Source organism: Serinus canaria, chromosome 17 (genome assembly GCF_022539315.1).
Source record: "Serinus canaria isolate serCan28SL12 chromosome 17, serCan2020, whole genome shotgun sequence".
NCBI lineage: Eukaryota > Metazoa > Chordata > Aves > Passeriformes > Fringillidae > Serinus > Serinus canaria.
The window spans coordinates 9,684,453-9,707,334 of NC_066330.1; the positions used below are offsets into that span (position 1 = coordinate 9,684,453).

General features: G+C 47.5%; 1 protein-coding gene across 2 annotated transcripts in view; it reads right to left on the reverse strand.

The window, feature by feature from the left end:
* Positions 1 to 22,882, reverse strand: part of PNPLA7 (patatin like phospholipase domain containing 7) — a 132,212-nt gene that overhangs the window by 21,808 nt on the left and 87,522 nt on the right. For both annotated transcript variants that reach the window (XM_050980884.1, XM_018917841.3), the window contains exons 27-28: positions 8,058 to 8,214; positions 1,844 to 1,960 (exon numbers count right to left, since the gene is read on the reverse strand). In XM_050980884.1, the coding sequence (XP_050836841.1) occupies positions 1,844 to 1,960; positions 8,058 to 8,214 (274 nt within the window). The remainder of the gene's footprint in view (positions 1 to 1,843; positions 1,961 to 8,057; positions 8,215 to 22,882) is intronic.

Below are 22,882 nucleotides of genomic sequence, written 5' to 3' on the forward strand. Positions count from 1 at the left end.
TAAATTTTAAACTTTTCTAGAGCCATGAGGCTCAGCCCCTTGGTAGGAAGTTCCCAGGTTTGCCTGGGATCACTACAGATCCTCCCAGGAAGAAGTAGCTGTGGCCAAGCACCCAAACACAATCTCTGCTTGTAGGGCTGTAATTAATTTTTACTGATAGGAATTTCCAGGTAGAAATCATTGCTACCCAGCCAAACCCACCCCAGCTAGGGAGAAAAGATCGATGTTTGTAGTTTGGATCCTTTAAATTCATTGATAAAATACCTTTTCAAGGTTCCTGGCTCAGCTCCTGTTCCTTTCTCAGTCTCCTGTTACCCCAGGGCAGCTCCCAGTTCTAGGACTGGTTACCCCACAGAGAGAGTGGGAATTGCAGTGAAGGAGAAACTCCCCCTTTCCTGCTGAGCTACACAACATTTTTCCTTATTTATCTGAGGGAATTTATTTATTCTTATTTATTCTTCCCTATTCTTCTCCTTATTTATTCTTCCCCCAAGAGGAAACCCTGGCCATGGACTGAGGGGAGGTGATGGTCAGCACACGTGCACAGAGATGCTGCTGCTGCTGGCTGCCTCAGGGCTGGATTTCTCTCACACAAAACCTTCCTGTGGCTGCAAGGGAAGACCAGAATATGCAACTACAGCTGTTGAAATTCCTAAGGAAAGAATCTGCTGCATCTTAAAAAGGAAGTACAATGAACTGACTGCTGGAATCCAAAGCAGGGATAGACAGCAATGGCCTCAAGTTGCACCAGGGGAGGTTTAGGTTGGACAGCAGGAAAAATTTCTTCATGGAAAGGGTGGTCAGGCATTGGAACAGCCGTCCAGGGCAGTGGTGGGGTCACTATCCCTGGAAGTGCTCAAAACCATGTGGATGTGGCACCTGGGAACAGGGGTCAGTGGTGACCTTGTCAGTGCTGGGGGAATTGTTGGACTCAGGGATCTGAGGCCTTTTCCAACCTTGATGATTCCAGGATTCTCTAAAACCTGCTTGTCTCCAGCACCATCCCCTCTGCACAGCAAACTGCTATTTTAAGCCACATGATGATTAATCACTTTCATATTTGCATTTAGGTAGGGAATGTTTTGGAGTATTTTTACCAAATATATTTAAAGTATATACAGTGTTAATTTGCTACATGATCTTTCATCACAAGGATGCAAACACAGGAATAATTTGGTTAAAATTGCAAATCAGGTGAAATTCCAAGGCTACCCAAACACTCTCTGAGCTGGGTAATGTAGGAAGACAAACCCTGATAATGTGCTTTACAATCTGCTGCTGCTGAGGGAAGGGGGAGGGGTGCATTCCAAAGGTGGCTCTTGGCTCAGGTGGACCCCACAACACCCAGCAACTACAAAAAGGTCACCAAGTGCAAACCAGGACACAAAGGACTCTGCCATTCCTGCAGTTTTCAGTAGGCAGCTCAGAAAAACTCACTCCAGCTTCAAAACTAAAATTCAAAAAAGCCAAAGCCATCACAACCCAATTCAAGCCCTTCTCAGGTGTGCCCTGAAGGTCTCTGAGACCTGATTTGCAGGAAAATAATGATGAAGCAGTCTCAGCTGTTCTTCTTCAGTGTCACAATTTTCACTTCTTCTCTCAGACAATGAGATCCCTTTGTCAAACTAAAATAGCTACAAATTATCTACAGTTTGTGTTTCCTAAATCCACCAGAAAGAACAAGCTCCTTCCTGCAGCCATGGACCACCACATTCCCAGTTTCATCACATTTTCAGTCACCCAACAGCTCCAGATTTCCATATTAGCATTAAAAAAAGCTATTTCTGTTCCAAGAGAACACAGGGACATAATCTCCTGTCCATAAGATGAATAAACAACCTACCTCTATCTGCTTATCTTTGAAGATGTTGTTGATGCTGTTGTTAAAAGCTGCTCCAGAAAACATAGAAGTTATTGGGTATGTCAGGTCTAGAATAGTCCTAAACACTGAGTTCATAACCTAAAAAGGAAAAAAAAAAGGCATTTCAAAGGTCAGAATGCACAGGAATATGTGCATTGAGGCTGCAATTCCAGAGACATCCCATTCCAGAGTTCAGAGCCCACATGCTGGAAGCATCACAAGTGCAGAAACTGTTGAGGGGACAGAAATACAACTGCAAAATCTACAACCAGGAGCTCCCCGTGTAGTAAATTTACATTTAGTAAACCCCAAAGCAGAAGCAAGCCCTGCAATAAAGCTCTGCAAGAAGGAGCATTGCTTCCCTGTGCCCAGAACAGCCCAGAGCTGTGTGCCCAGCACAGCCCTCAGCCTGTGCACGAGGCCAGGGATGCTGCAGCTCCAACCTTTACATTTTTTCTATTAAAAAAAGATGGTCTGAGTTGCCTTCCTCCCCACTATCCTTCCCACAGCACCTGTGTGGTTTAGTGCTGTGGGAAGGAACCCACAAATCCATGGCCGAATTGCTTCACCCATCTCTTCTCATTTGGAGGGTCAATTGGGGGGTCAATTTTTCTTCCAGATTCAAAGCTTTTCTCTGCTTCAGTGGAAGCATTTAGAAATTCATGTCTGGGATTCTCTGGGACGCCAACAATGTTCAGTCAAGCACATGTCATAGAGCTTTTAACACTTTCTGTGCAGCAGGGTCCATTATTTGTCATTCCCAAAGTCAGTTATTGGGATGTGTTATGGACCCAGCATTTAACTGCTGCAAATCCAGCACCAGCAAGGGAAACCAAACCACACCAGGTTTCTTAAAGCACTGCAGGTCCCTGCACACCAACCCTTCTAACACACAGATCCTGGAATTAAGCTTTCACAGATTCCTTTTCTCTCCATTTCAACTGCATTATTACACCTGTGTACTGACCTACAAGAGAAAATGATGAAAATCCCTAAACTTCAGGGCATTATGGCCATAGAATTTGCCCATAACTAGGCCATTGCTGTCAAATACTAATAAATCTTAACAAAATTCAATGTTTAATATATTACACCATAGTCAAAATGTAAAAGAAGAACATAAACCCCAATAATTTCCTTTCAAATTAAATAGGATGTCACTGGATGAAGTATTTCCATGAGATGAAATATTTTCTCTCTCTACATGTTCTCTGTAATTTAACAGCTTCTCAGAGATCAGGGCATCCTTCCCAGGCAGACACATGAAACAGCCTCAAACCTGCCAGCTGTTAGAGCAGCTGTGAGCAACATCTGGACTTGGCTTTACTCTGCAGTGATTTCAGAGCAGCAGGATCAGCCTACATTGTCATGTCCAGCTGCTTTCAAATTTCTGTCAGGGATCAGCCCAGAGAACATGAGTGCCAGGATAAAAAAAAGATCATTAAGAACAAGGATGGGAACAGGAAGTGTGGGAGAATGTAAAAGGCTGAGCACAAACCCAAGGATGAAGCTTCATTCACATCTTCACTCTGGGTTTGATGTGCTGAGGACAGTGTGCCAACCTAACTATAGAATGCTACCCACAGCTTCAGAGGGAGATGGAATTAGTGCTGCACCTAAAATAGGGATCAGGTCTCTTCAGAATGATTAAATCAGGGGAAGAGGCATCTACAAAGAGCCCTTTATTTAATACTGAAGAAAAACCTCTCCCACTCAGCAGCAGCCATTGGGCTTCCCTTGTTGTAAATTATATTTATGATGCTGAGCCTCCACATTTCTCCTGATCCTGACAGTGGTCTTGCCCATGGACAAAATACTTCCAATTAACAGTTATTTCTTAATATTCTCATTTCTCAGAGCTGGAAGATGCCCTTTAGCTGAAGCTGATGGCCAACAGCCTCCCTCAGCCTTCCAGGAATAGCTGCAACCACCTCCTGTTCCCCAGATAAATTCAGTTAAAGATCACCCTCTGGGGAGGCAGACAGAGCCTTCTGGCTCCTGCTCCACTTCCTACCAGGAGCTCTGGCATCAGCTCCAGCAGCTCCAAGAGTTTCATCCCCTGACACCACCAGGGTGGGAAGCTCAGCCCTGAGCCAGCTCTGTCAGTGCTCTCAGGGCTTGCAGGTCATGGAATCATGGAATGTTTTGGGTTGGAAGGACCTTGGAACTCATCTCATTCCACCCCTGCCATGGCAGGGACACCTCCCACTGTCCCAGGCTGCCCCCAGCCTTGTCCAGCCTGGCCTTGGGCACTGCCAGGGATCCAGGGGCAGCCCCAGCTGCTCTGGGCACCCTGTGCCAGGGCCTGCCCACCCTCGCTGGGAGAAATTTCTTCCCAATTCCTCATTAACTTCTCATGAACTTCCATTACTACAGCTCTGATACAAGATGAGCTTTCTTTTAAAAAGACCTTCAATCCTAAAATCATTTTTAAGTGACTCTAGGGTGTAGAAGACTTCAGCAAGGAAGGGACAAGGTTCTGCTCACAGAGCAGAAGGACAAGAGCAAAGGCACGTGATGATGGACAAGAGGAATTGTCATCTCTGGCTCTTTTGTTCTTTGCAGCATTGTGGCAAACTGGTGTGAAAAGCTGAAATCCCAGGATTTTTCAATGTTCCTGACTATAAAAACCACCAAGGTTATAGGAAAACTTATGCAACAACAAAAATTTCAAACAGATCCAGTATTTTTTAAACTACTCAAAAGATCATGTAGTGCCTTCTCAGCATTCACCTATAAAGTTTCAATAGAACAAGGAAAGGAATTCCCACAGAAAAAAAATGTTAAATCAATACAATAAAAATATAACTCAGGGCTGGATGAGACATTTTCCCTTGGCATGACAGGGAAAAAGCAAGGACTGATTTCTGGCCAGATCAGCTCATTAAAGCACAGGATCTCCCAATGTACAAGTGGAGCAGGGTCAGAGGCAGAACCTCCTGACTCCCTGGGCAGAATCCCCACATTTATTTGGGCTGTCAGTGCCACCAGCAAATGATGGCAGTGTCCCACCCAGCCAGCCCCATGCCCATTAGGAGCAGTGTTTTAGCCCCAAACACATCTATAACTATTCCTTTCTAAGAATATTCCGTCTTTGTAAAATATTTCTACTTTGAGATATTAATCCTCCAATTAAATAAAACAACAATCTGCAAACACTAAAACTTTGGCTTGTTCACTTTGCTGGTAAAATAGAGGTGCAGAAGACACAGAGACAATAAACAGTAACTAATCTGACTGGGAATTTTCATATTTCCCCCTGTATTTTGACAAGAGTAATTTATTTCTTCACTGCTTCATTAGGTGCAGAAAACACATCCCATTAAAAATATCCCTTCTCCCAGCCCCAAGTACAGCTAGAGAGATGCCAATTTCTAAAAATACCAAAAAAGAGAAATAAATACAGGACAAACAGCATTCAGCCTGATGGATTAAAAAGAGAGATAAGAAAAGCTCAGAGTTAACTAATCCATGCCAATGAAGACATTTCCCACGTGGCCCCAGGGCTGCACTCAGCAGTGACCTTCACCAGCACAGGCTCAGAGCTCCAGAGGAGCAGGAGCAGCAGGTCCTAGAGCAGGGAATGCTCCAGCCTTTCTGCCTGGCTGCTCCTGGGGCATCTTCTGCACAGCCACCCCCAGGGCTGCTCTGGGGACAGCAGGGAAGGTCCCATTTGGGACATGGGAATTTGGGGGTTATCTGGGGGATATTTGGGGGTTATCTGGGGGATATTTCAGCTCTCTCACCCTCAGGGCCTTCAAGCAGATCTTCCAAGAATCCCCAAAAGAGCTCCTGGCTGTTTCCCACACACTGGGGCTCCTTTCCCCTCTCCTTGCTCAGTATTAACACCATACAAGAGTCAACACCTCAGAATAGCTACTGATAAAGGATTTCTAATGCCCCAAACTCTGCACACTGTGATCTTAGAGAGGAGATTTCATGGCTCTCTTCAGTCTGCAGCCATTCTGCTGGACACTGCTGGTACCACTGGGAAGGGCCTCCAACAGAGCAGGCTTTGCTTTTGTCCTCCTCAAACCCTTAGACAATTTCTGGGCTGGACATGGACCTGCAAGAACCTCATGAAAATCAGTTCTTCATTAATAAGATGAAATGATTGCTCTAACAGAGGTCAATCACTTCTTCCACTACTTATTTGCAGGTTTCAAGTCACCAATACCTGAAACAGCCCCAGGCCAAAAAATGCCTTTTATCTTGTGAAATGTTCTCTGAGCTTTTGCAATTTGTGCTCAAAAGTCAATCAACAGATTAAATTCATTTAATCTCTCAGTACTCCTGATAAAAGTGACTGTGATTCCAGCTCTGGCAAGCTCCAGAACACAGTCCTGAGAAGCCCAGGAAACCTCCACCTCTGCCTCATGCCCTGCACAGGGTACACCTGACAAACAGGAAGAGAATCCTCTGGACAAATGCACAGAAGAGAATTCCATGGCTGTAGCTTAACCAAGAGCTGGGAGAGAGGGCAGAGAGCCTCAGAGAGCTCGGGGCTGGGAAAGCACACCAGGGAGGCATCAGCACCCACTCAGATGCTGTCCTGGAAGCACAAGGTGGGAGAGAGAGAGCAAGGTTAAGGGATGTCTGACAGAATTCAGTGCAGTTGGCTTTATGTCTTTAACCTCCCCCAGGTTTGTGATTCCAGTAAACTGCTCTGGATCATAAACAGTTTATGTTTTGGGTGCTTCCCAAGCCAGCCAGGCACAGGCAGTTCTTAAATAAAAAGCATAAAATCCATATTCTTCTGGCAAGCAGTGATGGGGAGGTGAATCAGTCCCACAGCACTCTGCCCACCAGGACAGCACAAGCATCCCAGGGCCTCAATCTTCACTTCAGTCCCTCACACAATCCATCTTCCCAGAGACAATTTTTGTTGCAAAGCCATGGCAGATTAGAAGATCCTTGGGAGACATAAACAGTGTCCACATGTCAATGACAGGCTCTTGTTTCCCCCTGAAACCCAAGACCTAAGGCTCTTAATCTCATTTATAAAATTCCCTATGTCATTTCATTTTCAGTGAGAAAATCTACAGGAAAATGTGGGGTTGATGTGAAGAATACAAACTTGCAACCAGCAAACTTCAGAAAGAACCTCACCTTCAGTCAGTCTGAACCACTGTCACCTGGGACAGTTTTCATCCAACATCTGATCAATAACTAAAACCAAGGCCAGGCTGGATGGGGCTTGGAGCACCCTGGGATAGTGGAAAGTGTCCGTGCCCATGGCAAGGGTGGAATGAGATGATCTCCAAGGTCCCTTCTAACCCAAACCAATCTTTGATTCCATGATAAATAAACTCACCCAATGAAGTCACTATTTAAAACAACCTTCCCAAAACTTGGGTTAACTTGGAAAATAAGTTCTTGTTTGTACTAAATATTGAAAGTTAGGACCTTCTCCTGACCCAGAGTCCCAGTGCTGTGGAGTGCACAGGCAGGACCAGGAGTGACACATTTGGGAGTTATTTAGAGAAGGATTACCTCTGTCACTCAGTTCCACTGACACATGACAGCATGTGAGAAAGAGAGAGAATTACACAAAAGAGAAACACATTTGTTGAGAGCTGGAAAGGAAACAGGCCCCAACATATAAAAGAGAAGATAAAACAAAGATAACCAGGTGAGCACACTGAAACAACATATCTGTGCCTTGACAGTGTGACCAGGACTGGTGCAGAGCTAAGCCAGGCAGCTGCCTCCTGACTCCTTGTACACAGAGCAGCTTTTCCAGGTGATCCATCACTGCCAGGCAGGGCTTGTTCAGTGGCACACACACTGAATTTCAGGAGGCTGCATCTTACTGGGGTGCTGCCCGTGCCCTGCTGGGCCTGGGCCTTGCTCCACTGGAGGAGGGAAGCACAGCATTCCCAGTGGAGGGAAATTCAGCATTCCCATGGGAGGGAAATTTGCATTCCCATGGGAGAGAATTCATCATTCCCATGGGAGGGAATTCAGCCCTCCCAGGAGGGGGAACATTCCCAGGGGAGGGAATTCAGTGCTCCCAGTAGAGGGAATTCAGCATTCCCAGTGAAGGGAATTCAGCATTCCCAGGGGAGTGAACATTCCCAGTGGAGGGAATTCAGCATTCCGAGGGGAGGGAATTTAGCCCTCCCAGGGGAGGGAGCATTCCCACAGAGGGAATCCAGCATTCCCAGGGGAGGGAATTCCCACTGGCAGTGCTTACCATGGCCCACTGGCGAGCTTTGATCCTCATCTGGTTGTAGCTGCGCTCCTCGGCGTACAGGGCGCTCATGAAGGAGCCGATGGACGTGCCCCCGATCATGTCCACGGGAATCCCAGCCTCGATCAGCGCCCGGATAACGCCCACCTGGGAGCAGCCCCTGTGCCAGGGAGGGAGGGAAGGGAGAGAAGAGCCACAGTCAGCCAAGCAGTCATTGAAGGAGTGTAAAGGCTGGTGATGAATGGTGCCTTCTAAGGAAGCCGAGCCCGCGCCAGCTGAGCTGCCAATCTCTTGCTAAACAAGCCCCGGTGCCAGGAACAAACATTATGAATGCAGGAATCCTCCCAGAGACTCCCAGAGGATCCGAGGGAACACGACCACGCAGCCTGGATCGGTGGGAAAGGCAGGGAGATGACAGCAGCCAAGAGCTGAGCTGGTGGATGGGTGAGGGAACGTCAGCGTGGATCTGAGGGAGCAGAGTCTACTGGGGTCCCCAAAGCACCCAGGAAAGGCTGGAGCTCAGAGCCCTTCCCACCAGTTTCCTTCCTGGTGATTCTCCACAGAAACTGAGCCAGCCTGGGGTATTGGGAAGGGGCACCACATGGATTAATAATGAAATTTGAAGGTGGAAACAAAAGCAAGCAGAGACAAACAGTGATGAGAGGGCAGAGGTTGAGTCTGCACACAAGCCCAGGAGAGGGGCAGATGAGGAGGCAACTTTTGAGGATAACACAGATTCCTTCAGGAGAGTAAACTTATTCCTTGATTTCAAGTGCAGAAGGAATTCTGAGCAACAATGGAGACAGGTGATAAACAACAGATGAACCTCAGCACTGATGGGACAAGAGGAAAACAGAAGCAGCAACCCCCCTGCAGCAACCAGCTCTCATCCAGCTCTGCTCACATGGATTTGGGAACCCCTGGGGATATTCCCTGAAAAATATTAACCTACTGTGCAGTGCAAGGTCAACTGGCAAATCAAAGAAAAAGAATAAAACAGAAAACATAAGAACACACATCCAGGATGGGCCAGGGTTTGGAAAACCACGAGCAAGCTCAGACTTCTCACCCAAAAAAAGAGCAGAACTAAAAAATGACATAGAAAAGCACAAAAGGTGACCAGAATATGGGATGGGCTTCACAGGAGGAGAAAGGAAACTGGAATCACTGACTGGGGAAGATCCTGACTGATGGGAAACATGCAGGGTCAGCAATGATATCACCATGCAGAGATTTTAATGGAAAGGAAAGAATTTGCAGACAGGTGTACACAGAGCACAAACTGGGGAAGCCACAGTTACCACATACTGGAGAGGTCAAATCACAAGTGGATTTAAATGTGGAAAGGATGAATCAAAAGTACCAGGCTGCCAGTGGCTACTAAACATGACAAATGGGAGGTGCAAGCTGGTGTTCAGGAGGCTCAGAAGCTGCTAATTGCTGCTCCCCACCATCAGAAATGAGAGAGCAGAGGTGGAACCTTTGATCTGATCCTATGAACATCTGATTACATCTGATCTTTTATCCCCTAGTGGGAGAGGGATCCCTGCCTATCCCACAGAACCAAAGAACACTGCACTGGAGGTGAACTGCCCTTCCAAGCAGTCCAAAGCTACACTCTCTGCTTTCAAATGCTCTGCCCAGTGAATAAGAAGCATTTTTGATTAGTTCATCCCACCTGGATGGATGCTTTGCAGTCTAGGCCATAAAGCAGTAAAAAAACCTTTGTTTTCCCATTTTCATCCCATTTTTTGTCCCCCACAGTTTGCTCTATTTCCATCCTCCTTCCCCTTGCTGTTTACATCCTATAAATACTTGCTAACAGCTGCCAAGCCCACCGTAGGTGTCACTTGGCCAAGCTATGCTGAGCACATTCTTTCCATCCAAATAAATCCCCTCCAGCTGCTGAAATGCTTTGGGACAGGTTCGTGGTTATCCTGGGTGTAAATGACTTCAATGACAGATCTGTGCTGCTGCAATCCAAGAGCAGAAAATGGTTCATTTCACTTTCCTCTCCACATTCCCCTTCCCCTCTTCTCCTACTGCTTCTTCCCACGAGGTGACCTGAGTTAAAGGAATTATACTTTTCTCCTGCTCATTGTTTTTAGGTGTTTAGAGTGCAGCTATTTTGGCACTCTGCTGCTCGTGCCTGGCACTTCCCACTGCCTCAGCCCTGATACTCCACAAGGAGCAGACCTTTCCCTGCACCTCCTGCCCTTTGGAGACAGCCCACATCAGGTGCCTTTCTTAGGGCACCCTAGAGTACCTTTAAGTGAAGCACCTTAAAGCATTTCCTGCTTGGAGGACAATTTTAAACAGGCCATGAGTAGCTCCACACTGAATTCTCTCCCTTTAACTGTTCCTCCTGATTCACACATCCATAAATACAAAGGATTTGATGTGAGCACTCTGGATTTGTTCCTATTTTGCTGCATGATGCCTTTGCATGGATAACAAAAGATCATTATTACTTTTATTGGCAAGTCATCCACTCCTGGTGCATCCACAGTCCCTGCCAATATCCCACTAATGTGACAGCCACAGATCTCCAACAGATTCACTGATCCCAAAGCAAGACAGAAATCAAAGTCCTTTTCTTGCTTGGAAAAGAACCTCCCATAAGCTGCCTAAGTAAATTATGTTTCATTTATATACAACCACAAAGCTCATTCTTCCAGCTCCAACACCCTAAGCAGGAACATTCCTGGAATTTGCAAACTAAATCCTGAAAAAAGACAAATGTGCCTTAGCCCCTCCTTTTCTCCAGGTACCATCTGAGCTCCTGAAAGACAGAAATGGGGATTTTTTTTTCTCCCCCTTCTCCTACAGCTTTAGGCCATCACTGCCCCAGCAACGTTACTACAAGGGACTTCTAAACAACTCCTTGCAGTTGGTTCTGTCCAGGGCACTTCCCAGCTCCACAAACATGGGCAGGCTGCCAGGGGGAGCGTGTGCCAGCACCCTGCCAGGCACTCATCCCCTCTGACAGCATCCCTGGGCTCCCACAGAGCTGCACTGGGCAGCTGCAAACTGAAGAGGAAAAGGAATTGAAGCCAGGAGCAAGATCCATGTTAACAGCCAGAGGAGTAGTGCAGAAAACCCCCAGGGACTGTGCACTTCTTGTAATACCAGGGCAAATTTCACAGGGGACCTGTCCTGGTTTAGGGAAATGTGGAAATACAAGTGTTGGGCAAGAGGAGAACAAAGGGAGATGGATAACTCATGCCAGCGCTGTACCTGCACAGCAATGACAACAAGGGACAGGGAAACCTCCAGGTGACACAGCTGAGTGTCACTCACTGCAGAGGAAAGAGACAGGGGAGCAGGGGAGTGCTGTCACACGGGAGGAAGGAGCACCCCAGAGAGGGGATGGACACACAGAGTGTCCCTGGAGCTGCACATGCAGCTCCCCTCACCCTAGAGCTGCCTGAAGGAGCAGCTGGATGGAGCACCTCCCCTGCCAGGACTAGCACTGCCCCAGGACAGTGACAAGGGGCCTAGGAACAATGATCTACAAGATGACTTTCAAATAACTTTTATCAGAACTCAAAGATTTGCCCAGGAGGTGCAATCAGGATCTGAACAGAAGCTCTTTTCCATTGTATTCAGTGCCTAGGACAGACCTGATTCATTAATGCCCTTTGCAGAGAGAGCTGAACCAGCATCACCCAGCCCGAGGAGGGGCTGAAGCCAGAGCCAGGCTCTGTTCTCAGCCCTGCCACTGCCTCAGCCTGACCTCAGCAACACAAAGCAGGGGCTGCCCTGGGCATCAGCTGCCCCAGGTGCTGCTTTCTGCACTCCCCAAATCATGATCCCTGTGCTGAGTGAGCCTCCAGAAGCTGTGCTGGCTAAACTCCAACCCCATTCCTTGTTTACTACTCATGGTCACAAGGAGGTCACTTGGTCTGGTCAGCTGGACAAGAGGAGACTGAGGGGAGACCTCACTGCAGGTTCCTTGTGAGGGGAAAAAACAGGGCCAGCTCTGATCCCTTCTCTGCATGACCAGGGACAGCCACCAGGGCACGGCTGGAGCTGGGCCAGGGCAGCTCAGGCTGGAGCTCAGGGCAAGGTTCTTCCCCCAGAGGGTGCTGGCACTGCCCAGGCTCCCCAGGGAATGGGCACGGCCCCGAGGCTGCCAGAGCTCCAGGAGCCTTTGGACAGCACTGCCAGGGATGCCCAGGGTGGGGTTGGTGGGGGGTCTGGGCAGGGCCAGGGGCTGGGCTGGGGGATCCTGGTGGGTCCCTTCCAGCTCAGGATATTCTGTGATTCTGGGAAAGAAATTACCACAAAGCAGGGAGGGGAGTTAGAGGGCTGGAGACCTGCTTCCCTAAATACCTCAGCACAGCACAGAGAGCTCAGCCTTTCTGCCAGAAGGTCTAACAGGAAAATTCCTGCTGCTGAAATGAGCCCTTGCTTTCATCCCCTGGGGAAGTGCTGCTGGCATGTGACTGTAATGCACGAAGGCCAGAGCAGAACTGATAGAAGGAAAATTCCCCTGTGAGCTGTGCATGTGCCAGCCCTGCACGTGCTGCCAGAGCTGGGATGAATCTGACTCAGGAGAAGGCAGCCAGTGCAGCAGGACATCCCAGATCAGAGTGCCAGCAGGAACAGGGGCAGAAGGAAACACAATCAATGCAAAACCATTATTTTGTGCACCAGTATTTCTCCTAGGAGCCACGTTTAACACACCAGCAGGATGCTGCCTGTGTCTGAAAGAACACCCCGAGCCTGGGAGCAGCCAGAGGGAACACTAAGGGGACAGCCAGGCAAGGCTGCAGCTCAGCCACCTCCAGAGTCCATGTCAGCTTCAAGAAGGAAGCTGGACTCAAAGAGGAATCCAGCCTCAGCAGCCCCTGAGTCTCTCCTCCTGACTCAGCAGGATGAAGGAGATCTCCCTGAATGCTCTGAAGAAATGCTGTTTCCTTTGGCTAAAGAAGGATTAAGGCCATGGCTGCTGCAGAGCTCTGCTGTGTCTCCCACCAAAGCCTCCCCAGAGTGGGACACAGCTTCCTGGGCGTCTTCCCAGCCTTCCTCCTGGCAAAGGAGGCAGAAAAACAGAGCAATTATCAAGGGGACTTTATTAAACTCTATTAGAGCCCAACAAACCTGAATTAAGATGCCCTCAGAAGCTTAAAACTCCTGAAGCAGCAAAGCCATAAAAGCAGCTTTTCCCTGGAGGGGTTGTCCAGCCCTTCACAGGCTGCTCAGGGAAGTGGTGGAGTTCCTAGCCCCAGAGGGGTTAGAAAGCCACGTGGATGTGGCACTTGGGGACAGGGTTTAGTGCTGGCCTGGGCAGTGCTGGGGGAATGGTTGGACTCAATGATCGTAAAGGTCTTTTCCAACCTTAACCGTTCTGCAATTCTATGAATTTACTGTGCCCATTTTGGAGATGTGCCAAAAGTGGTACCTCGGGCAACCACCCCCCAACCCTGCTCTGAGCACAAAACAAACTGAAGGTGCCTGAGCTTCCAAGCCCACAGGACTGGCCAGCACCCCCTGAAATCCACCATGTCCAGCACACAGGGAACCCAAAACAGGCTGGTGACTGAGCCTGCAGCTCCCAGAGCACTACAGAACCATTAACTGAGTGGTGGTGGTAGTTCTAGATCCTTCTTGGAGTCATTGTGGAGGTGTTCCTTGTACTGGGGTGAGTGGAAATTGGATGTTGTTTATGCCAAGAGCCACATGGAGTGGCATCAGGAAAGGTGACATAAGGAAAAAGTCTCTTCTTTACACAAACAGCAGCATTTTTTGGTGTGTTCTGTGACTGATCCTGGCATTGAGTGGTTCAGTCACTGGCTCAGAAATGGAGCAAGTCTGCTACAAGTTGTAACTGGACTATCTCCAGTTGGCACCTTTGAGCTCTTGCAGCAGCAGCAGCAATACACCCAAACATTGCTTTGAAATCTAATTCCAGTTATATCTTTCCAATAATATTATTTCCCAGCCTTCCTGACCATAAAACTTCCCAGCATCATAAATCAGCCAGAATTATTGCAGTGATTTTCTGCCAGCTCCAAAGGAGCACAGCACCCAGACCCCTCAGTTTCTGCAGTTCTACGTGAGCACTTACAAGGAACTTTCCAATCTTGACAACACTAATGAACTGTTAATTAACTAAGCACCATTTCTAAGCTAAATAGAGGGAATAACCCCACATTACTGGGGTCTCATCCCAACATCCAGCAATCAGCAAGATCTCTCCCAGCAGCTGCCCTGGAGGAAGCTTCTTCCCTTCCACAGCCCACATATATTGATCCAGAGACCTGAATTTTTCTTGTCTTCCCCTCCATTAACAACAACCTCATTCTATCCACCCTCTTAGCTTTGCCCTCAGATTCCCACCAACTCCTTAAGCCAGAGCTCAGGAGCCATTTCCCTGTGGCCTTGCCATGCTGCAGAGATCACACCCTGTGCCAGGCATGCACATCTGGCAGAAAAAGCATCTCCTATTCATCACAAGCCCAGTGAAATCCCCTTCCTCAAATAAATCCAAATACAATGTCCTTTTATAGCCCTGATCTTGTTTCTGCTTTATACACTAACTTTAGAACAAGCTTTAAACAGAGATTTATGCCTGACACAGAAATAAATGAGAAAAATGTGTTCAGCCCTTCTAGGAGAGCTGTCAGGGCTACCCAGCCGTGGGGTGTGAAGGGATACAGGAGGAAGGCACTGGAGGGGCTGAAAAGCACAAAATAGTCAAAGTAAATTATAAAATGCACCAAGGTTTTTGTTTTCTGATCCCAGCTGGCTTGGAGAGGGGCACAGGAGCAGGGAAGTGGCTGAATGACAAACTGCACCCACTTGGGGATGTCACAAAATCCTGTTCCTTACTCTGAGCCAAGGAACAATTCAGTTATCATCTGCAAAGGAAGATAATTTCTTTGGAAAACAAATATATCCTACTTCCCCACCCTTCTGAGACTTACTTATTAAAGCCTTGCAAGAACCCATTCTGAGCACAACATCTGGAAGCTGCAGAAAGATGACCAAAACATTCAAGGAATAGAACAGAGAATTTACTTTTTCTTAACAGGAAAGCTCACTGCCCAGGTAGGGGTGGAGAGAGATTCCCCAAAATCACAGCAGTGCAAGAACCATACTCCAGAAAGCACAGAGAGAGCCTGGAGAGCTCTACAGCTGCTCCATGGGAAGTGAACACAGCACATCCATTTACATCTAAAAAAAGGTGCAGAACCAGCAACAAGAGCTGACCCACACCTCCACCACCTCCTTGTTTAATTGCACCTATTTATCAAGGCATTGCTGTGAATAAATGAGTTTGGTGGGAAAGACTGGAGATCAGGACAGGAGAGTCCAACTAAAGCACCTGCAATTAATTTTAGGTTTTTTTTCAGCAATACCTTTGAAGTTGATTACTCCCAAGCTCCCGCTGCTTGGAGAGTTTATAGAAGCTGTTATAACCTTCAACCTCCTGGCAGATGGGAGCAAATGAGCAATTACAGAGGTGCTGCAGATGGGAAAAGGAAAAATCAGATCATTAAGCATTCCATGGGTGCCAATCCATGTGATTTTGTGGGCACGTGATGGCCCAACTGTTCCACAGCTCTCTGAGCAATTGGCATTCAGGTCTGGGAATCTGGGAGCAGCCACAGGCTGTGCCTTTCCCCCAGCTCACAGAGCTCTGAACTCTGCACAAACACAATTTAACCACAAAGAACGTGCCCAGGATGGTCCCTCCCTGCAGAAATCCAGCAGAGCCTCTCAGGAGCAGGGAGGCTGCAGCTCTCCCCAGCCATCTGCAAACACAGAGCCCCAGGCTCCCACAGGACCTCCAGCCATGTCTCAGGAGCTTTGCTCTACAACAGCAAATAAACTCACTGATTTATTTTTAGGGGTTGTTTTCTATTTGTTCAGCCAACCTAACTCTAGGGCTGACCTGGATAAGACTCAAATTAGACATCCAAACATGCATTATCATCATCTTTCCCAAGAAGGAGCCCACCTTCCTTACCTTACTCCTCTGGCCTTTCCAAAGGAGCAGCAGAAGTAAAACACCAAGTCAAAGGTGCAGTTTTATCTTTAAGGATAAAGAGTTATGCTGCTTCTCTGTTATTTTACCTCCTGAATATTGCCCTGGAATCAAATCTAGCTTTTGAAAGATGCTGGGAATCCAGAAGTCTGACTCTGGAATTCAGCTTTCCCTCTGGTTTATCTGCACGTGGCAATGGATGCACCACTCGTGCACAGACACCCAGCACAGGACACTTCCCTGAGCACCTGGAGCAGCAATCACAAGCTCTGAAACCCCCCATGCATCAGGCTGAGCTTCAAAAAGGGGTATGACACAGAGAAATTGCACCCCACTTGCACTGAGGTACAGACATTTATCCACACACACAAAAGCCATAACACAGGTCACCAAACAGCCTCCCCTCCTCCAAAATGCTCCCAGCCAGTCTGGGCTGGCCATGATGGGGAAAACTGCAAAGGCCACAGGATTAACCTCAGAGCTGCCAACTTTCTGCCTTTCCAAAGTCAAAAGACAGACTGGCCTGGTGCACAAAGGGATTACTTTGAAGAACAGGAACTGGAGGAAAGATATTTCAAGTATTCAGAGGTTGGAGTGTTTTTATTTTCCATGACACAAAGCAGACTGAGCCCCTTTTGTATCATTTTGCTACTTCCCTGCTGCAGAAATCCTGCTTCCTCAGCTGTTACTGGGCACTGACAGACTGCAGATGCTGCACAGCAAGCCTGATTCTTCCATTTAAACCCAGAGAAGCAGCATTTTTCAAGTTCCTTTCATATCTCAGCTTAATTTGCTGGAACTTCAGAGCACGATCAGGATGAGGGATGGGATCCTTTTAGCAGCACATATTCTTCAGGACCTGTCTTGCTAGAGCAGAGGAAAGCACAGCCCTGATGTGCCAGCTCAGTACCTTCAGCAAGCACTTGGAAATGGAACAGGAATTTCAGGGATGCTGCCTGACTGCATCAGGGGGAGAGAAAGAAAAGACAGCAATTGCAAAAAAAAAAAATCCTTGCTCTTGTCTTGTGTACATGGCAATCAGGAAATGGTGAGAACCCAGTGCAGAAGGGCCCAGTCTGTGCCAGACAGGCTCCATCCAGGGCTGCCAGACACCAGGCTGGAGACAGGGATCTTGGCCAGCCCCCAGCAGAGCCCAGCACCCAGAGCCCTCCTGCCAGAGGAGGCAAAGATACCCCCAAACCTCTACACGAACCCTCTGCAGCCCCTCCATAAACACTGACCACATCCTGGCACTGCACCCAGACAGCCCAAGGGGTCACCTGGTCACCCCTGTGCCTGCTGGAGTGAAGAGTCAACCCCATCAGAACAACTGGATGGCAGGATGGTTTCAAGCAAATTCCCCAGACACATCCAACCCAGGAGGCAGCAGCATAAATCCATTTCCATTTTGAGATAACAACATCCTGCTGAAACCCCAACCAACTCCTCCTGGTAATGGTTTGTTTTTCTCTTTCCCCTAAGTGCCCCAGAGGCATTTCAGAGCTCCAGAGGTGAGCAGTGACCTGCCCACTGCCCACACTGTGGCTCACCAAAGCTCTGAGGCTTTCAGCCATTCCCTCAACCCCTCAGCAGCTGAACCCCAGCCACACAAAATCCTGCCTGTCCCTTCCTCTCCCCAGTGACTGAACCCTTCAGAGCTTGGAGCACCTTGGGGAGGCTGGAGCTGCCCTTCCAAACCTCTCCTAGCCAAGGGCACAATGAACAATGGTTTTAGCAACAGTTTTGTTCCATAATTTACTTCAGAACAAGCATTTTCTCAGCCTGTTTTCTGAGCACTTCAGAAAAAAACACAACCCTGCATCCAATTTTTCCACATTTCAAGCTGTCAGCTCCGTGCCCTGTGAATTTTAAGCACTGTGACGCAGACACACCAAATGAAGGGGATGCCTCTGGCCCATTATAAACCACTGGAAACAACTTAAACATTGCAATGAATAACCAATTTGCAAATCTGGTGCAGTCCTGAAGCTCACTGCATGATCTGGAATGATTTCAAAGCCAAGTGTGTGTCTGTTGACACACAGGGACACACCAAGATGGCAAAAAATTGCCATTTTTCACAATAGGTGAAAATCTCACAATTTGTGAGAGGACTTGAAAGCAAAGACTGAGAAAGGAACTAAAGGGCAGATGTAAAGAATACAAGAAGGAATGAGTGTGGAGTAAAAACAGTGCAAAGAAACTGAGAAATCTCAAGGATTGGATGTGTTAGAAAGGGAAAAGAGATTTGCAAACTAGCAGTCACAGCCAGGTGGGAAAAAAAAAAAAAGAAAGGGAAAATATGTTGTGTATTATCTAGATAGAAATGGAAGAGTGGAGAAGTTCTCAGGATATTACATTTTTGCTCCAACACAAGGAACTGGCCACAACAGCACTGGGGCTCCAGAGACCCCTGATCCCTCCTGGTGCCCCTCACCAGACTCAGTCCATGTTAAGTTCTGAACCCAGAGAAGGAGCTGAAAAACATTTACTGTGTCCCAATTTATGTGAGGAACATCAAGAGCCCAGGAAACTCCCAATGGATTTTCTTTCATCCCTTCTGTAATCTCTATATTGAGTGTCTTTAGGGTCCCACAGGGGGAAACACTGCTCTGTTCTTTCTGGCAGTGTTTCTGGCACTTGCCTCAAGTGTTCCCCTCTGGAGCTGCCTCCTTCAGGCAGCAAATTCCTCCCCTCTCCTCTCACACACCCTAAGTTCACATTGTCTGGGTGCCTGTGGTCAGGTTTACTAGTTTAAGAAAGTAACTGCCCCCATGTTTCCAGTTCCCTCTCTATTTGAGGTTCAGTGATCAATCTTAGGAGCCCACCAGCTCCATCCCAAGTTCTGCAGCTCTGCAGTGGCAGTTTTAAACCAGATCCATGCACATACTTCTCCTCCTGATAGGGGTAAAAAGCCTCCTATCATTAGTTACCTGTCTTAGCTGAGGAATAAGAATTAATCTTCCTTAACTGCTGGAACTGATTCCAAAGCACCTGCACCATAAAACCTCAGAGTGTCCCCAGGAGGTTCTGGTATTGCCCAAGACTGATCCCCAGGGTTTCATAATCACGATGCAGGAAAAGGAGCTGCAGCCTGGGAAGGGAGCTGCCAGCACCATGGGAGCAAATTGTCCATGCCAAGGACAGAACTTTGTCATTGGAGCAGCATTTCCACCTCAAATTTCAGCTTTTTATTCCTCAGATGTTGCATCACACACTGGAAGTTGGGCTATGAGGTATCAGTTCTACCACTGCACCACCGGCCAGCCCCTTCCACCCCTTGGAGCCAAACCTTGGTCCTGACCCAGGGGATATCCCCTTTATTAGGCTCTAAAACCCTCACTAAGCTCAGATATTTTCTGTGCAGTCTTCCCTGTTTTCTCTCCCTGTGCTTCTCTCTGCCTTTGTGGACCATGGAGCAAAAGATGGCATTGCACAAGGGATCTCAGCTCTTCTCCACAGCAGCAGTGCTGAAAACAGACCTTCCCATGCTGCCACTTGGTCTTGAGAGAACTAAACAGCACCAAAAGGTGCTATTTCCACCCTCCTTTCTTTGCAGCACATTCCTCAGCCATTACCACTGTTACCACATTACGCTGATGAGAATTGAAATGTTCATTATTTCTGTCAGCTTGTCAATTTTTCCTTAACAAATTCAAGCAAGAGAAAGAACAGTGGCTTCATGACTCCTCTCAGGAAAAAAAAGTTGATGAGAATTTCACAGGAGACAAGAAAGAAATTTCTTTTACCTGCAGTGACCCTCTTGCAAACACCAGACCTGCACCATGCAGTGCAGAAGTGAAAGTTTCTCAGAGCTAAGATGGCAAAATCCAATTAAGGAGAAGGCATTGAGCATCTAAGTAACAGAGTAAGCACTAAACCCTGTCTGTTACCAATTAGTATGAGAAAAGGACAGAATTAAGAAGCAGCTGCCCTCAACCAAGATGGGATGACAAGGGTTTTGCTTTAAGGCTCCTCTCCATGTTAGAGCAACAAACCAAAGAGAAAAACAAATCATCCCCCAAAACCTACTGGTGTCTTTATTAATCATTTCTGACTTCACACATGGGCATACTGCAGATTCAGCCTCTGTACCCTGCCAGCTCGGCCAGCACTTCATTGCTGGGTGTGTAATTAAAATGCTGTGTCACCAGCCATGGAGCAGCAGCACCACGTCCCTGTGCCTGCTGAAGGCAGCCAGCAGCTCCCCAGACAACCTGAGGAGGAATATCAGATCTCACAGCACAGCACTTACTTGCCTCAAAGTGTTTTACATGGGTAGATCAGGCCATCAATCCCAAACTTGATTCCTCTTTTAGCAGGCTGGAGCGGGGGAAGCACCACAGGGTTTGTTCCCAGGCAAGAGCTCCTCACCTCCCAGCCACACTTGCAGGCTAAAAGCACCAACAGTCAGAAAAGGAACATGATCTTCTCAAGTTCTCAAAAATTTCCTTATGGTGTGTTGGGAGCTTTGCATCATTTCTTTTCTGCCCTGATTGCTCAGAACACAAAGGGACAAAACCCTCCCAAGTAATGCTGCCACACCGGGCTCAGCCTCCAAACAGAAGCTCCTGGAGATGCATGTGAGCATCTACCACGTCCCCAGGTGGCTGTAGGCACATCCCACCTGCTCCTTGCTTGCCCTCCTGCACAGGACAGTGCGACCTGTGCATCCCTTCCAGGCACTGCAGGCAGCTCTGCCATCCTGCCTGTGCCAAGGCTTTGGCCCAGTGCAGACACAGGACAAACAAATTCCTTGTGCCTTCTGGAAGAACAGATCAGTGTCTGTGGCAGAGACAGGAGGCAGGACTGACAAGCAGGCTTTTACTAAAAGTTGCCTGAGTGAGCTGGAGCTGCAGCCAAACCTCACAGCCACAGCAAATCCTCCATGGTTTATTGTCCCTGCAATCCCAGAGTCAAACCCAGAGTGCAGAGAGCAAATGTGATCTCCTGAGAGCAGAACAATTGAGATCTGCCTCTCGGGGACTCTCCCAGCCTCTTCACCCCTGGGTAAAGCCATTGAATAGGAAGATAAAGCCAGGCTTTAAGGAGCTCAGCAGCAGCCCATGAGTGACCAGCTGCCTGTTTTTCCTTCTCTAAGAGCCTGGAGTGTGAGCACCCTGCACGTGGCACAGGCTGCAGCAGCACAGACAGACACAGGAGACAACAGGAGCATCCACCAGACACAGAGATCCTGTAACAAAAAGGGCAGAATTTGCTTCTCCTACTTTTATCCTCCCTTTCCAGAGGACCAGAGCTGGAAACAAAGGAAGGGCAGGAAGGACAAGTTGCTGAAAGAAGCCACCTGACCAAAATGAACTGCCCACATCTGCAGAGTCAGCAGAAAAACTGCATGCAAAAAATCCCAGCTACTTGACACATCAAGTGCTGAGGTGAGATAATAAGTTTGAGGAGAAAACTAAACAATAAAAAGAGAAATGAAAAGATGCCCTGATGAAATATCTATAAATATCCTTTGACAGCAGCTCCTCAGGAGAGGTTGAAATGCCCAGGGTGGGGTTGCTGGGGTGCCTGTGCAGGGACAGGAGTGGGGTCCTGTCCCCACTCCTGTGGGTCCCTTCCAGCTCAGGATACTCTGTGATTCTGAACAGCTTAACCCATTCTTCTCCCAAAGCCTTAAGGATTCCCAGATAGTTCTGTAATAATTATTTACTCCCTAGAAGTTTTAGTTTTCAAACATCTTTGCTAAGACAACCATAGAAGGGAGTCAAACCAAAGAAGGGGTGGGCTGTACGTGGGAGGGCTAAAGGTCAGGACAATTATTTATGGAAGGTTTATGCCTTTGTTGCAGGGCTTGATGTGTCATTATTCTTGCAACTACACCTCAGAGGTATTATTTTCCTAAACCCAAACCCCCTTTCCTTCTCTCAAACTCCACGTTTCTAACTAAAATTAAGTTAGCATTTAACAAAAGCAAAACACTGTAATTTTAGAACCATATCACTTCAAGTTGTTTTATTTTTATGCTCGTAGGAGAAAGAAAACCTTTAGTTCCTATGAGCCTTTTGTCATGACAAACCACAACGATAATTACTGGGAGGCTGCTCTTGCTAAAACCTCCCAATCCGGCTGTCACTGGGAAGCCAGACAAACATTCCCAAAATAACAACTAAATAATTGATATTACTGGAGTCACAGAACACAATGCCTTGAACAAATACCCACCAGCCAGCCCCTGTCACTGTCACCTCTCCCTGGCTGTGTGACCTGCATGATTACTGCTCTGAGAGCAAGGTGGGAGGATATTCATGTAATTATTATCCAAAGGCCATCAACAGTCTGTGCAGAGACCCACAAAGACATTCTCAGTCTGACTGTGCTTTAACCACAGGATGATTTTAAGTACCTAATCTAATCTCTTGAAATTCCCTTGTTAGTAGAAATGGGCAATCTAAGAATTTACTTTGCCCTTCCAAAGGCAGAGGTTCAGAGTAATTCTGAACCTTTACATGGTTCAGAGCAATTTTGTCCTTTCCCCAGTCTTAATTATATTCTCACTTCAAAAAAATCTTTATCTAACCACAGTTTAGATGATTATTTAATGACTAGAACAGCATTCTGTACCTTTCCAGGGAAAACACAGTGCTCACACTATCCCTGTGCCAGCTTGGAACCCCTGAACAAGCATCTCAGTCTGTGGCATAGAAAGTGTTTCAGAGAAGGAAGAAATATCCCATTTATCCACTCTGCCCTAAATCCTCTTCAAGTCCTCCCCATCAGGGATACAGAAATGAGCAGAGTGATGGCTAATGGCCCATGGCTCATTGCTGAATGGGGGATGAGCATCCAGAGACCCCAAAGCCAACACAGC